This window comes from Pinus tabuliformis, chromosome 9 (assembly GCF_031772625.1).
Source record: "Pinus tabuliformis cultivar Carrire ecotype Pingquan chromosome 9, CPIR1, whole genome shotgun sequence".
Taxonomy (NCBI): Eukaryota; Viridiplantae; Streptophyta; class Pinopsida; order Pinales; family Pinaceae; genus Pinus; species Pinus tabuliformis.
The window spans coordinates 1,902,271,732-1,902,288,209 of record NC_142307.1 but is presented as its reverse complement, the minus strand read 5'-3'; the positions used below and the strand labels follow the sequence as shown (position 1 = coordinate 1,902,288,209).

General features: G+C 41.5%; 1 protein-coding gene across 7 annotated transcripts in view; it reads left to right on the top strand.

Annotated features, from left to right (window-relative positions):
- Nucleotides 1-16,478, top strand: part of LOC149156541 (uncharacterized) — a 488,936-nt gene that overhangs the window by 104,483 nt on the left and 367,975 nt on the right. For 6 of the 7 annotated variants that reach the window (XM_089438263.1, XM_089438267.1, XM_089438270.1 and 3 more), the window contains exon 6: nt 1,228-1,295. The exons of the other annotated variant lie outside the window; for it this stretch is intronic. In XM_089438263.1, the coding sequence (XP_089294389.1) occupies nt 1,228-1,295 (68 nt within the window). The remainder of the gene's footprint in view (nt 1-1,227; nt 1,296-16,478) is intronic. 7 annotated transcript variants of the gene reach the window in all.

The window sequence follows — 16,478 nt, the reverse complement described above, 5'->3', positions numbered from 1 at the left end:
CCAATTGGGCACAATCAAAGGACTTAAAGCGTTGATGAAATTCAACTCAGATCAATTCAATTCAATAGAATCAAAATGATGGTAACTTGCAAATAGTTTTTATGAGAGTTTACTTGTACTATAAATGGTTGCATTTGTGGTAGAAGCTGACACTCTCATTGGGGTGGCCACATGGAGGATCAAAATTACCATGGAAATCACCTCCTGGCATGGAGTAAAACATAGTAATGAAAAATATAATTACAATATAAACAAGATCAAGTTTAAAGTGTCAAGAACAAAATATTACAAATCAACTTCTTATGTTAGAGCATCCAGAGCTAATTCCAATATGGATCTTTTAGCGGTTGTTAAGTGATACAATTCTGGTAGAGTCTTGCATCCATATATTGTAGATGCTTGAATGTACTCCCTGTGCTATTGTCCAAGTCCATTACATTCTCAAGTACTTGTAATCTGTTTATAGTATATAACCATTATCCTAAAACTCCATATACAAAGTTAAAGCAAATTCTCATTCGGAATTGCACCTTGTTCACATGTTTCCTAATTCGAGAATATATTCCTGATCAAAATTCTACATCCTCAAGCACATGACATCACTGTCTTGGAATTAGAGTGAACAACACTATAACATGGTTGCGCTTATGACCTTGTATTGAACTTTACACTGTTACAATGTTTTTTCTGAAAACATCCTTCCTCAGTTCTATGACTCTGTTACATGGTCACGAAATCATCATCCTTTCCCCCACCAATTATAAAGCATTTCAATTCTCTCATGCTACCTATAAAATCTGTGCCACTTCCATTAACTGGCTTACGTAACATAAACTAGAGCATTTTGTTTGATTTGATTGATAATTTGACTAGTAAAGAAATGTAAAGTTTTTTATTTAATCTTTGTATTTTAGAAGCGTAATGTGAGTTTTGTATTATTTCTTTAGAATTGCAGAACAAGAACAAGTGAAATATGGAATATTGGTATTAGAGTATGCCATATGGTAACCTAATGATGTTTACGTAATTTCATTTAGCATTAAATCATAGCACTTACTGGAGCCTGGAAAAGTTTTACCATGTTTTCTGAAAGGGATAGCATGAAAAGTTCTACTAAGTTTTCTCTAGAAAAGTATAGCATGTAATCTACCTTTGCTACCCTTTCTATTTCGTGTAGGGCTTTCAATAGTTGGCTGTATTTTGGTCCTGATGCAGCACTCTTTGCAGGTTGGAGGCCTTATGATATTGGACCAGAAACCTTGAATGAAATTGCTTCTTTTCTTAGTGAAAGTAAGGTATGGATTAGATTTTATTTTTTCAAAATTCTATTCACTCAAGTCGAATTAGATGGCATAGGCCATAGTTTTTTTGTCCATTTCCAAGGATTTTATGCCAATGATGTTTCACATACTAAGTGGGGATACATGTATGAACCTTTATCAACTGCACTTTCATGAAGGATTTCATTTTAGTTTTATTTTCCTTGTTCTTTGTTGGAATTTCTCAGTCTATCCGTTAGAACTTCTTCCTGTACTATCTGATTTATTTCTTCCTACTTGTTCAGTTACTTAACAAGTTATTTACCATGTAAATACTAAAAATAAATACAAGTACAATATCAACACATATAGATCATAAACTGAAAGAAACGAGCACACAAGTGACACCGTTGTTTTTGGACTAATGTCCCCAGAAAAGCCCAATGCATGAAAACCGGTACATCTATTCAGAGGGTTTTATTATTAAGCAGTTTCAGAATACAACAGGGTGCCAGAAATGGCTCACCCAACAGAGAATGCCCTCGGCAGTAGTACCTCTTAGTCGGAGATAGATATTCTGGCTAAATCATCGGATGAACTATCCCACAACAACAATACAACTTTCTGCTACTTTGCGTCACCCTAATAAGGACTATGTCACCCTATCCAACTCTCCAGCTCCAGTATGTCCCACGAAATCTCCCAGCGCTGCCTCTAGGGTTTACGTCAGCCTCTTGGGGCTCTACGTCACCCTCTGGAGCCTTTGTGTCTCACACACTGACCCTCCTCATGCTCTGTGCAACTCCTGGCTACCTCTGTGTGGCCTTTGGCTGCCTCTGCGTGGCCTCTAGCTTGCTTTGCATCAACCCTCTCACGGCTTCTGCGTTGATGCTCCCGGTACTAACTCTGCCTCTCTGCTATGTATTCACTGCCTCTCAGCTGCAACTCTGATAACTCACTCAATTTCCTCAGCGAACCCTGCCCTAGAAAATCGAGTTCTTGATCTCTCTTGGTGTGTTCTCCAACTGACCCTCAAGCCTCCTCTTATACTTTTCTCATTGGTCCATCAACAACCGAGATTAAATCTCTAATCAACGACTAAGATTAGATTTGGTTTGATCCATGACTTTTGGACCATTCTAACTTAGTTTTATATTAATTCACATTAATATTTTATTTTTCCTAAGTTTAGACTTAGGAACTTCATTAAAAATATTAATTATTTTAATATCTCCCAAACTGGTTAGATTTTGCCCAAACCATTTCTGGGTCTTGGAGATCTCATGTGTTATAGCCTCTACACCAATTTTCGTGGCTAGAGCACATCTGATGCTACCCCAAATCAACACTCTCTCTTAGCGAGGATTGTGCTCTAGTAATACTCTTCATTGAGTATCACCCTAATCATCCAGCATCGGTTCCTGTGCTGATGCTAAGCCTCCACGACCAACATACTCTGCACTGCTGCATCATGTACTGCTACCCATGGCCTTGCCACTGCCACTGCTGCATCTGTACGACAGCTCCCTCTGCATCCGTGCTGTTGCTTATGGCCCTGCCACTGCGACTGCATCCCCTCTCATCATGCTGTATCATGCTGCCCATAGCACTGCCATTGCTAACTATTGCACTGCAACTCAGTTACTGAGAAGTAACTGATTCTCGCAATTCTGACATCTCTATCAGGCTAGAAACACTCTCGATGCAGAAGCTCCCTCTGTCGCTGATAAGTGCTCCCTCTACTGACCTCTACGCTGCTGCAACAACTCCATGCATCTCTCACTGCTGCCTCACGCTGTCCCGGCACTCCTGCACTGTAGCACCCTCTGTCGCTTCATCCGCATCCGTCTCTACCGACATCTGCAAGTCCTGCTACTCCTCTTCAGGGCTCCCGTAGCAAGGTATAATCCAAGAGGTTGGGTGCCTCAAGGATTTCGGCCCTCATCATCTGTAGTTCGTCTGACTACATTGGCAGAGGGATTTCCCTTTCGGAAATCTCTCTGCCAATGTCAAGATGCCCCACTCCGACTGTTTGTGTAGCTGCACCACTGATCTGGATTTCTTGGCTAGAAATCCTCGACAACAACTCCCTCCTCCTTGGTCTTGCCCTATTAGGTACTGTTCTGACCACAATACCCTGCCAGCTTCGCTCCGCAACTTACCCACGGCTTCCTATGCCCCAAAAATCTGAAGGTTGGAGCCTCTAGGCTCTGCGCAATCCCGACACCGGCACAATCTGCACCTCTTGGCCAAAATGTCGATCCTTCCTGACTGAGAAAGATGACTGGGCACTACATAGGTTAGGTCTTCTCCTCTCTACCTCAGCGCTGATCCTCCTCCTGGCTCAAACTGATGACGCAGGCTCTCTGCGTCACCCCTTCCTTGCTGCTTTCTACTAGGAACAACTTATGTCACTCGGGACAGCAGTTTCCGCTGTTGCGGCTCTGCTCAGCTGATGCCTTCAGTTATCTTGTGATCTGCAACCACGCTCTTATACCATGTTGGAATTTCTAAGTCTATTTGTTAGAAATTCTTCCTGTACTATCTAATTTATTTCTTCCTACTTGTTCAGTTACTTAACAAGTTATTTACCATGTAAATACTGAAAATAAATACAAGTACAATATCAACACAAACAAATCATAAATTGAAAGGAACAAGCACACAAGTAACATCGTTGTTTTTGGACCTATTCAGAGGGTTTTATTATTAAGCAGTTTTAGAATACAACCAGGGTGCCAGAAATGGCTGACCCAACAGAGAATGCCCTCGGCAGTAGTACCTCTCAGTCGGAGACAGATATTCTGGCTAAATCTCCGGATGAATGATCCCATAGCAACAATACAACTTTCTATTGCTCTGCATCACCCTGATAGGGACTGCATCACCCTATCCAGCTCTCCAGCTCCAATCTGTACCACGAAATCTCCCAGCGCTGCCTCTAGGGTCTGCGTTAGCCTCTTTGGCCCAGTGTCAGCCCAATGTTAGCCTATCTGGCCCAGCACCAGCCTCTCGGGGCTCTGCATCACCCTCTGGAGCCTCTGCATCTCACATGTTGGCCCTCCTCAGGCTCTGCGCAACTCCTGGTTGCCTCTGCGTGGCCTCTAGTTGGCTTTGCGTCAACCCTCTCACGGATTCTGCGCTGATGCTCCCAGTGCTTACTACTAACTCTGTCTCTCTGTTATGTATTCACTGCCCCTCAGCTGCAACTTTGATCACTCACTCAATTTCCTCAGCAAACCCTACCCCAAAAAATCGAGTTCTTGATCTCTCTTGGTGTGTTCTCCAACTAACCCTCAAGCCTCCTCTTATACTTTTCCCGTTGGTCCATCAATGGCCGAGATTAAATCTCTTATCAATGGCTAAGATTAGATTTCGCTTGATCCATGACTTTTGGACTATTCTAACTCAGTTTTATATTAATTCACATTAATATTTTATTTTTCCTAAGTTTAGACTTAGGAACTCCATTAAAAATATTAATTATTTTAATATCTCCCAAACTGGTTAGATTCTGCCCAAACAATTTCTGTGTCTTGGAGATCTCATGTGCTATAGCCTTTGCACCAATTTTCGTGGCTAGAGCACATCCGATGCTACCCCAAATCAACATTCTTTTATTATCCGGTCTGTTTGTTGCTTTTCCCTTGGAAATAAATCACTGGGAAACTCTGGGGCACTTGCCCCACCTAATGTGAAGCTGGCAATGCAGACTCAATGCACCTAACATCAAGGGAATCGAATTGGGAACTTGCCAATGTTTTGAATTACAAGCACCATTATGGAAACAATGGCAACAATCTATTAAGCTAGCATCAGTGCTATAAATTTTTGGAAACATCTTGTCCCACCCTTGAGCACTTAATCCACACAACATAAGAAGTCATGGAAAGGAAATGATATGGAGAAATATTTAGAGTAACTAACACACACTCCTTTTTTATGAGGAACCTGTTACTCCACTACACCAAGTTTGTCTCTTAGCAACTTGAACTTTCTCTTTTTGAAGGGCTTTGTTAGAACATTCGCCACTTATGAATCCAAAGAGGATCATTAATTTCCTATGTACCCATTTCTCAGGATATGCTATTTAATCTCATTATGCTTAGACTTGCAATAGAAAGTTAGAATTGCAGAGTTTAAGGCAACTCTAATTGTTGCGTTTAATGATAGTGGGCTCCAGCATTACACTTACCAACTTAGCTATCAATGTGAAAAGCCAATTTGCTTCACAACTAGCCTATGGAGTTGTAATGTACTCTACCTTTGCAGAGCTAAGGGCAAGTTGCCTATTTCTTGCTGAACCGAGAAATTATGCTAGAAGTGCTCTTTCATGTTTCTACATCTCTTGCTCAATTTGATTAATCAAAACCTTGGAATCCATCATAACCATCTATTCTATACAACATGACATAATTAATAGTTCCCTTTAGATAGTGGGGGACATGCTCAGCAATTTCCAATGACTCTGTCTAGGTTCCACCATGAATTGGCACAATATATTCATTGCATTACTAAAATATGGAATAGTATTGACTAGGTACATCAGTGACCTGATTAGTGTAGATTGATACCCTTCATGTCAAATTTATTGGCCAATTATTCTAGCACAATGAGATGAGTTGAATAGAGTACTTGTAAGGAGAAGATTATCTACATACAAAACCAAAATGTGCAGGTAAAATTTATCAAGCATAAAATAGATATTTGGACTTGTAGAAGTCTTGGAAAAGCCCAACATGTGTGGTATCATCAATCTTGGCATACCATGCCCATGGTGCTTACTTAAGCACATGAATAACTTTGTTCAACTTGCATACATGGGTGTCTCTCCGATGTATCTTAAAATCTTTCGACTAACATATGTACACCTTTTCTTCAATCACACCATATAGAAATGTTGTTTTTACATCTGTTTTTAATATGGTACAATGAAAATAAGATTCGAAAAACATATTTTGTTATACTTCTCACTTGGAGCAAATGCCTTGTCATAATCAACTCCCTTGTTTTGAGAGAACCCTCTGGCAACAAGTTGACTTTGTACTTTTCAAAGCTCTGGTTAGTTACATGCTTAATTTTGTAGAACCATTTGGAATTAATCATCACTTTCTAAATCAGTCCTGGAGGTATTTCCCAATGATTATTTGTAAGATCCCTCTCGGAATATCTCCATTTTTGCCACTAAAATTTCTGAATTTCACTGAGTTTATTTTTGATGTGTTTTGTCAAACAGCTTGAGGACATATGGCCGTAGGTGCATTTCTCATCATATATTTCAAATAAAATAAACACGGTACCATAGCAACACCATGAAATTACTTTAACTCAGCAAATATAACTTGTATTAAGCTAAGAGAATAACACATACCACTGATATAAGTTTGTTACAGCATTAGAGGAGTAATATGATCACAAACACCAGCAGACTATACAATAATAATAGAGCTGTAGGATGATACTCAGAAGATGAATCTGGACTGATAATATATAAATATCTCTGGACTTCAGAACACATCTTCAGCAAGGAATGATTGGCATCTTTGGTAGCTCAAACAGGTTCCCACAGGAGTGGACAGATTCCTTAATGGACAATGCAGAGGCTGTGAAAATTCCTATGCTCAAGGAACCCCTACTGCAGCAAATCTGAATCTACTTTACCTTCTTGATTTTTTAACATACATTATCGAGTTATTCTTCTGAACACCGAAGCAAATTACTTCTGCAGCCTACACTAATTAAATGTTTGATCTCATAAAACAGAAAACAGAGCAAAGAACAAGATACATAGGACACTATTTTTGGACGCAATAGTCCCTGGGAAAATCCACTGCGGGAAAACTGGTGCAGTAGTTCTGAGGGTTTATTATTATGCAGGAGAAATATCTAAATATAAATCTAGGATGCTCATCTAGCAATCCTTTATAGAGAAAATACTGGCGGAAAATCTGAGTGAGTTTTACCTCACTTCACTTGGCAGAATTCCGGCTGATCCGGCAACAAGACTGGCTAACCCTGGCTACTTTTGCACTGGCCTTGCGTAGGCCCTGCGTCAGCTTTTCAGGCTCTGCGTCAACATGTATCTTAAAATCTTTCGACTAACATATGTACACCTTTTCTTCAATCACAACATTTAGAAATGTTGTTTTTACATCCGTTTTTAATATGGTACAATGAAAATAACATTCGAAAAACATATTTTGTTATACTTCTGACTTGAAGCAAATGCCTTGTCATAATCAATTCCCTTGTTTTGAGAGAACCCTACGGCAACAAAGTTGGCTTTGTACTTTTCAAAGCTCTGGGTAGTTACATGCTTTATTTTGTAGAACCATTTTGAAATAATCATCATTTTCTCAATCAGTCCTAGAGCTATTTCCCAATGATTATTTGTAAGATTCCTCTTGGAATATCTCAATTTTTGCCACTAAAATTTCTGAATTTCACTGAGTTTACTTTTAATGTGTTTTGTCAAACAATTTGAGGACATATGGCTGTAGGTGTGTTTCTCATCATATATTTCAAATAAAATAAACACAGTACCAAAGCAACACCATGAAATTACTTCAACTCAGCAAAATATAACTTGTATTAAGCTCAAAGAATAACACATACCACTGATATAAGTTTGTTACAACAATAGAGGAGTAATATGATCACAAACACCAACAGACTATACAATAATAATAGAGCTGTAGGATGATACTCAGAAGATGAATCTGCATTGATAGTATATAAATATCTCTGGACTTCAGAACACGTCTTCAGCAAGGAATGAATTGGCATCTTTGGTAGCTCAAACAGGTTCCCACAGGAGTGGACAGATTCCTTAGTGGACAATGCAGAGGTTGCGAAAATTCCTATGCTGAAGGAACCCCTACTGCAGTAAATATGAATCTACTTCACCTTTTTGATTTTTTAATATACATTATCAAGTTATTCTTCTAAATACTGAAGCAAATTACTTCTGCAGCCTACACTAATTAAATGTTTGATCCCATGAAACAGAAAATAGAGCAAAGAACAAGATACATAGGACACACTTATTTTTGGACACAATAGTCCCTGGAAAAACCCAATGTGGGAAAACCGGTGCAGTAGTTCTGAGGGTTTATTATTATGCAAGAGAAATATCTGAATATAAATCTAGGATGGTCATCTAGCAATCCTTTACAGAGAAAATACTGGCGGAAAATTTGAGTGAGTTTTACCTCACTTCACCTGGCAAAATTCCGACTGATTCGGCAACATGACTGGCTAACCCCGGCTACTTCTGTGCTGGCCCTGCATTAGCCTTTCAGGCTTTGTGTCAATTCTTCTGCCCTTTCTTCAGTTCTTCTTGTGTTAGTTTCGGCTTCTGCGTGACAGACAACTTTCACCTCTGCGCTGGCCCTTTTGGCTCTGCATCAAGGTTGCGTGGGCCCAGACTGGCCCAGTGTCAGCTCTCCCGGCTACTGTGTTACCTCCACAAGCTCTCTCCGCCTCTCTGTTAGTATTCTCCAGAAAGTCCTTCTCCCAGATTCTCTTTGTCCCTCTACTGCTGAATGATCACCTAGTTCGAATTTCTTAGCTTCCTAGCCCCAGAAATCAAATTCCAGATCAATTCGTTCTCTCCGAGTTTGTTTATAAATGAACCCTAAGCCTCCATTTTATATTTTTCCTGTTGAGTCTTCAACAACCAAGATTAAGTCTCTATTCAACGACTAAGATTAAAACATGACTTGATCCGCCTTCTAAATCATTCTCACCCATATTTTGATTAATACCCATTAATATTTTAATTTCCCAAAGTTTAGACTTAGGAACTCCATTAAAAATATTAACTATTTTAATAAAATACAATCCGGGTGGATTTCAACAAACGGTTTTTGGGTTCTTTAGAACTCATGTGCCTTAGCCTCTCACCATTTTTCAAGGCTAGAACACTTCTGATGCTACCAAAAACTAATACTCCCTCTTAGCGAGGAAAGTGCTCTAGCAACAATGTCCACCTGCATGCTGCTCTATTTTTGAAGCACCTCCTTTCTGCACTGCTGTTGCCACCAACACTGTGCTGTTGCTGCTACTGTACTGCTTCCCATGACACTGCCACTGCCACTGCTGCATTTGTACTACAACTCCCTCTCAAACACTGCATCTGCTACGCTGCTAGCACTGCCACTGCTAACACTGCATCTGTACTGCAACTCAGTTGCTGAGAGAAGCAACTGAAAAACATCCAAAATTAACTGAACTTAATTGTGTTTAGCATAATACAATGAATGTTGGAATTTGACTACTACTGACCTTTTGAATCTTCTGCGCTGTTGCTGACTTCTGCACTGTGCCATCTGCACTGCTTCCAACCTTGCTCTGTGCTGATCAGTCTTTGGTCCCAAGCTACTGCATCTATCTTCCAAACACTCCACTGCATCATATGACACTAAGTCCATCTTGCTACTGCTGAATCTTGGGCTCTTGTAGCAAGGAATTGATCCAAGAGGTGGAATCCTCAAGGATCCTGCCCACATATAGTCTTCCCGATTACAGCTCAATATCGCCCCATCTCCCTCCTGGAGATGTGTGGGCACTCATGGCATACTCTTCCTTGTCTATCTTCGCGGCTGCAACCTTTGGATCATGCTTCTCATCCTTATCCTTTTGCTTCAAAGGACACTAAGATGCAAAGTGACCCATCTCGCCACATCTGAAACATTTCACCTTCGAAATGTCCTCCTTTTGCTGTCCTTTCGATGCTGGAGCTGCGTTTTCCTCCTCCTCCTTCGTCTTTGTGCCACTCCCACTGTTTCCATTGAGGTTGACCTTCACTAGGTCCCTCCTTAACTCCTCCTATTGAAGAGCTGCCCACATCTCCTCCCAAGAAGGTAGTTTTTCCCTGCCCAATATGCTTTGGAAGAAAACTTGCCATTCATCCGAGACTCCATTTAGGGCTATCCTCACCATTGTGGTTGGCTGAGGAGTGGACTCCATTGCAACAAGCTGGTCTCTAGTGTCTTGAAGACGTTGAAGATAGAGGTTCACCCGTTCTCCTTTTTGTATCAAGGTCCGTTGCAACTTCTGTTCTAAATACATCTTCCGCTATTCGGAAGAGCCTTCATACAAAGACAACAAGACTTCCCACATCTCCTGCGCTGTATCCTTGCCTTGCAAGTGTGAGACCACATGATCTCGAACTCCATCGAGAATGAGCCTCTTTGCCTTCCCTTGCTTGGCCTTGTACTTCTTCTTTTCATCGTTGTCAGGAGGAACAACTACAACACTTTTAACGTAGGCATCAAGATCATATTCCTCCAGAACAACTAAGATTCTGGTCTTCCATATGACATAGTTGGAGGTTCTGTCCAACTTGTCTTGATCTCTGAGTCCATGTGATGTCATCTCACCCAACTGTTGAATTGACTCCTCTAGTCACTGCTCAATTGCTTAGCAAGTGAGAAATTCGAACTTTCTGGTGGAAAGTTCTCTGAGGAGAAAATTCCCCTTCTACGTGTCTTCGTTCTTTTCCAGTGGATTTCTGCCCCAGCAGAAACTGCGCCCTTCAAGCACTGCGCTGAGGCTCTCCATCACTCCCTCTGCCTCTACAAACTCACGAACTAGAAATCGTACCTCTCTATCGTCTCACTTAGAGAGAGATTTCCTCGGATCTGCTTCTCGACAAGGACTGCGCAATCCCTTCAAGGGGATTCGAATTGCTGCCAAGTGCAACTTTCGGCCTCATTGCTCAGCACTGGATCTGCTCTTCCTATTTCAAAATCAATGCTCTGATACCATGTGAAAATTCCTATGCTCAAGGAACTCCTACTGCAGCAAATCTGAATCTACTTCACCTACTTGATTTTTTAACATACATTATCAAGTTATTCTTCTGAATACTGAAACAAATCACTTCCGCAGCCTACACTAATTAATGTTTGATCTCATGAAACATAAAACAAAGCAAAGAACAAGATACATAGGACACACTTATTTTTGGACACAATAGTCCTCGGAAAAACCCAATGCCGGAAAACCGGTGTAGCAGTTCTGAGGGTTTATTATTATGCAGGAGAAATATCTGAATACAAATCTAGGATGCTCATTTAGCAATCCTTTACAGAGAAAATACTGGCGGAAAATCTGAGTGAGTTTTACCTCATTTCACCTGGCAGAATTCCGGTTGATCCGGCAATAAGACTGGCTAACCCCGATTACTTCTGCGCTAACCCTGCATAGGCCCTGTGTCAGCCTTTCAGGTTCTGTGTCAACTCTTTTTCCCTCTGCGTCAGCGATCCCGGCTGTTCTGGCAGTCCCCAACAGTTCTGGCTTCTGCATGACAGGCAACTTTCACCTCTGCGCTGGCCCTTCTAGCTCTGTGTCAAGGCTGCGTGGGCCCAGATTGGCCCAGTGTCAGCTCTCTCGGCTATTGCGCTACCTCCACCAGCTCCCTCCGCCTCTCTGTCAATATTCTCCAGAAAGTCCTAGATTATCTTTGCCCCTCTGCTGTTGAATGATCACTTAGTTTGAATTTTTCAGCTTCCTAGCCCCAAAAATCGAACTCCAGATCAATTTGTTCTGTCCGTGTGTGTTTCCAAATGAACCCCAAGCCTCCATTTTATACTTTTTCTGTTGAGTCTTCAACGATCGAGATTAAGTCTCTAATCAATAGCTAAGATTAAAACATGACTTGATTCGCCTTCTAGATCATTCTCACCCATATTTTGATTAATACCCATTAATATTTTAATTTGCGTAAGTTTAGACTTAGGAATTCCATTAAAAATATTAATTATTTTAATAAAATACAGTCCGGGTGGAATTTCATCAAACAGTTTCTGGGTTCTTTAGAACTCATGCGCCTTAGCCTCTCCACCAATTTTCAAGGCTAAAGCACTTCTGATGCTACCAAAAACTAACAGAGACTTGTAGCAATCAGATGTTCAAGAGATAGATGCAACACAAAGACATAGTTGATTCAGTATTTCAGATGCTTCTCAGTTGCAATAGTTATTATACCAACAACAACATTTGAGAGGAAGCTATAGTGCAAATGCAGATTTGGTAGTAGTATAGCAATATCAATAGCAACACAAATGCAACATCAGAGTTGTGCAGTGGTTGGTGGGCAGTGGCAGGCAATCATAGTGGCCAGACATCAACAACGTGTATGGGAAGATGATGCAGAGGCAGGGTGTTGAAGCAGTGCAACACAAGAACACCTTCCTCACTAAGGGGGAGTGTTAGTTTTGTAGCATTAGACGTGTTTTAGTCGAAATTTTATGGAGAGGCTAAAACACATGAGTTCTCCAAAACCCAAAAATCGTTTATGGAAATTCCACCTAGAGATGGCTCAATTAAATTAATTGACCAAATTAAAAATTATCTTGACTCAAGAAAAGGGGTTAATTAATAGAAATTAATTGGGAAAGGTGTGAATTATCTAGAAACTCACCTGGATCAACTAGGAAATAATCTCAGCCATTGATTAAGATTTAATCATGGTCGTTGAACTCTCCACTGGAGATTATAAGAAGAGGTCGATGGGTAGATGGAGAACACACTCAGTGTGTGAGTGCCTTGGTAGATTAAGCTACCCAGTTGTAGAGATTAAGCAAGGGAAAGAAGTTTGAGCTAGAAGGACGCATGAGTGAGACACATTGCAGATACTCAGTGATCAGGTGATCGAGTAGCAAGTGTCAGAGGGGCAGAGATAGTGATCCGGAGGAGGATTTCCAGTTCTAAAGAGGCAGGAGCAAGTGACTGAAGTATTCCACGGTTCAACTAACCCAAATTAGCCACAAGGGTTGTGCAAAATATTTTGATGGGTCGCTGTTAGGGTCGTGCGGGTTTTTCTAGAACAACCATGAGTATTGAGCAAGTTTTCCCAACATAGCCGCATTGATCGTTAGAAGCATAAACAACTTGTGCATGGGTTGAACGACTAGTTTTCAGAGGACGAGGTTTGCTTGCGGAGGGAGAGAACCTCCTCTCTAAATATTTTCTGTCGGATCTCGCTGTTTGGATAGCCAGTTGGGCTTCCAAAAGATTGTACTCAGAATTCACTGCTGCATAATAAAATAATGTTAAATTATGGTATATTCTATGCTTAAGAGCAATTTACTTCAATTCTTCTTATTAGCCCGATGTCAATTTCCAGTATAGCAATCACATTAACATGAAAGTAAAATGCTGATAGAACATAAATGAAAATAACAGAAGACAAGCCAAGACAAGAGACACAAGATGTGGCGCTAGCTAGGGACAAACCCCAATGCAGGGAAACCCTTTGATGAATTCTTCTATATTCTTCAATAATTCAACAGAGAGAGAGAGAGATAGTACAATATCACAAATTTGTGATTTACAACAGTAGTAATGAAAACCCTCGAACAACTATGACAAGACTGATCAATCAGCGCCAAATGTCCTCAAGACAATCAAGGAGAACTTGGATTCCAACAACAGTAGATATTAGCCCAAAACAGTCAATGGAAGGAGGTCAAAACAATAGTCAATGTGAGAACAATACTGCAGTCGGCCCTAACCAGTCAACGCAGTCCCAAATATATCCTCCAACAGGTCAATGCAGGTTGTCCAGTAATGCGCCTAGCCTAGGAGAGGTTGTCCACACAAAACCGCAGTCAAAGGAGCCTATACGTTGGTCAATGCAGTCCCTTAGCACCCAAAACAAGGTTGCTACACCTTCCTACGTCCTCCTACAACTGCTGCCCTAACTGCGTCCTTCTTCCCACATGAGAGAGAGAGCCTTCTTCCTCCTTCGCATACCCAAGAGACAAGGAGAGAGAAGAGATGTGAGGATGAGATGAGTGTGCTAATACCTCAGGGTCTCTTCTATTTTTATGCCACGTTGAGGTTTAGCTGGGGGTGTACAACACTATTGTACTTGCTGGCCGACCTTGACAAATTGTTAAGAAATACAAATAAATTCATATCTCCATGAATACATGTCGGAATCAGATAATCGTTAGATCAATCCTACACCTCGACGAGAGGAATCCAAGAAAAATATCAGCTGCCACAAATAAAATGACCCACATGGAGTTTGGCCTAGTTGCCAATTTTAACACTCCCTCTCAATTAGGGAGAACTCCATCTGCTAATCCATCTGTCTGTCGGTACTATCTTTGCCATGAAATGCACTGCCCTGCATTGCTTGGCTCTGCTCTGCTGAACTATGAAGAAGAAGAAGAAATGATTGAGAATGTATCATACCATCCTGTACTGACCCGAAGTCAGTCCTAGATAAAAGAGAGTGCCTAATAGCACTCTTATTGACTCGAAGTCAATTCCAATGAAGAGAGTGTGTCATACCACTCTTACTGACCCGAAGTCAGTTCCAAAAGAGAGTGAGTTATATCACTCTTACTGACCCGAAGTCAGTTCCAATTGATCCCAGATCAATGTCATCCTAGCATAGGGAGTACGGTAGATACATGATGCGTCCATCGGTACTACTATGGTCCCTATCCTCATTTCCCTACTCATTGGCCAGATGAGAGGTACTTCCCATGAGTCCCAGACTGCATGGGTAGGATGTCTCGGCAGGAGAAGGATGAACCACTCATCCTGCCTACATGTCGCCACGGGGTATCATAGGGGAAGGCTGAATCATTCACCCTGTACATAGCGCACCACAAGTGGAGGGTGAGTCACCCTAGGGTCGCTTGTCTCTCCAAAAAGTACCCCAAGGCCCCTGGAGCTCCTAGAGCTCAATGTATGCATCATACAGGACCCTCATAAGAGGGTCTCTCAATGATTGCTAGTCATTCACGGAAAGTAAAAAATTTGACCTTTCCCAGGGGCTTCGTCAAAGTGTCGGCGACCTGCTCATCTGTCCCGATATGATGGAGCCTTATTTCTCCTTGTTGTACCATATCCCGGATAAAGTGGTACTTGATATCGATGTGCTTGGAGCGATCATGAAATACAGGATTCTCGGATAAATGAAACCCACTTTGGTTGTCACAGAGGATCACGGTAGTATCCAGTGTATGTTCAAACAACTCACCGAAGAGCTTCCTCAACCAGACAACCTCACAAGAGGCCATACTCGCAGCAATGTACTCCGCCTCAGCGATGCTCAAAGCCACCGACTTTTGCTTCCTGCTCATCCAGGATATCAAGGCAGAACCCAAAGAGAAACAACACCTGGAAGTGCTCTTTCAATCCACCACACTGCCTGCCCAATCAGCATCTGAATATCCATGTAGCCTCACATCTCCGACAGTGTATCTCAACCCATGAGTGATTGTGCCTCGAAGATACCTCAGAAGATTCTTGGCACCAATCCAATGTCAGTAATGAGGCTTAACCATATATTGGCTCAATGTGTTGACTGCAAAACATATATCCGGACAGGAGTTCACCAAGAACATCAATGCTCCTATGAGTTGACGATACTCAGAAGCATTTCCTAAAACAGGTCCGACAGCACTACTGCATAACTTCTTGAAGTTAAGCTCCATCAGGGTAGTCACGGGCTTGCAGCCACCATACCAAATCTCTCCAATATCTTCACCACGTATTTTCCTTGAGATAGGAAAATTTGTCCTGGCTTTTGGCAGACCTCTAGCCCTAGGAAATAGTGCATTAGTCTTAGGTCCTTCATCTCAAATTCAGAATCCAACTCCCTGTTACATTTGTGAATGAGAGGGTCTGCACCTGTAAGAAAGAGGTCATCAACATACAACACCAGTATGAGAGGCTTATCATCCTCAACCTTAAAGTAAAGTTTTGGATCAACTTCACTCCTAGTGAATCCCAACTTCATCAAGTAGCTATCGGTCCTCTCATACCAAGCTCGGGGTGCTTGCTTCAGCCCATAGAGAGCTTTCTTCAACCTATATACGTGAGATTCCCGATATTGAATCTCAAACCCCTCGGGTTGTTCCACATAGACTTCTTCTTTAATCAAACCATGCAAGAACGTGGTCTTGACATCCATCTGATGTAGGTTCCATCCTTGCGAAGTGGCAAGGGCTATGATTGAGCAGATAGTGGTGTACCGGGCAACAGGTGCAAGTATCTCATCATAATCTACACCTTCCTTTTGAGAGAAGCCTCGAGCAATAAAGCGAGCCTTATGTTTTTCAGCACTCCCATCAGCTCCATGCTTGATTTTCTAAAGCCACTTCGAGGTGACTACTGTTTTGTTCTGGGGTCTGGGGACTGTTGACCACTACTGGTCAACTACCCATGCAGTACACCCCCCTTTTCTTTGCA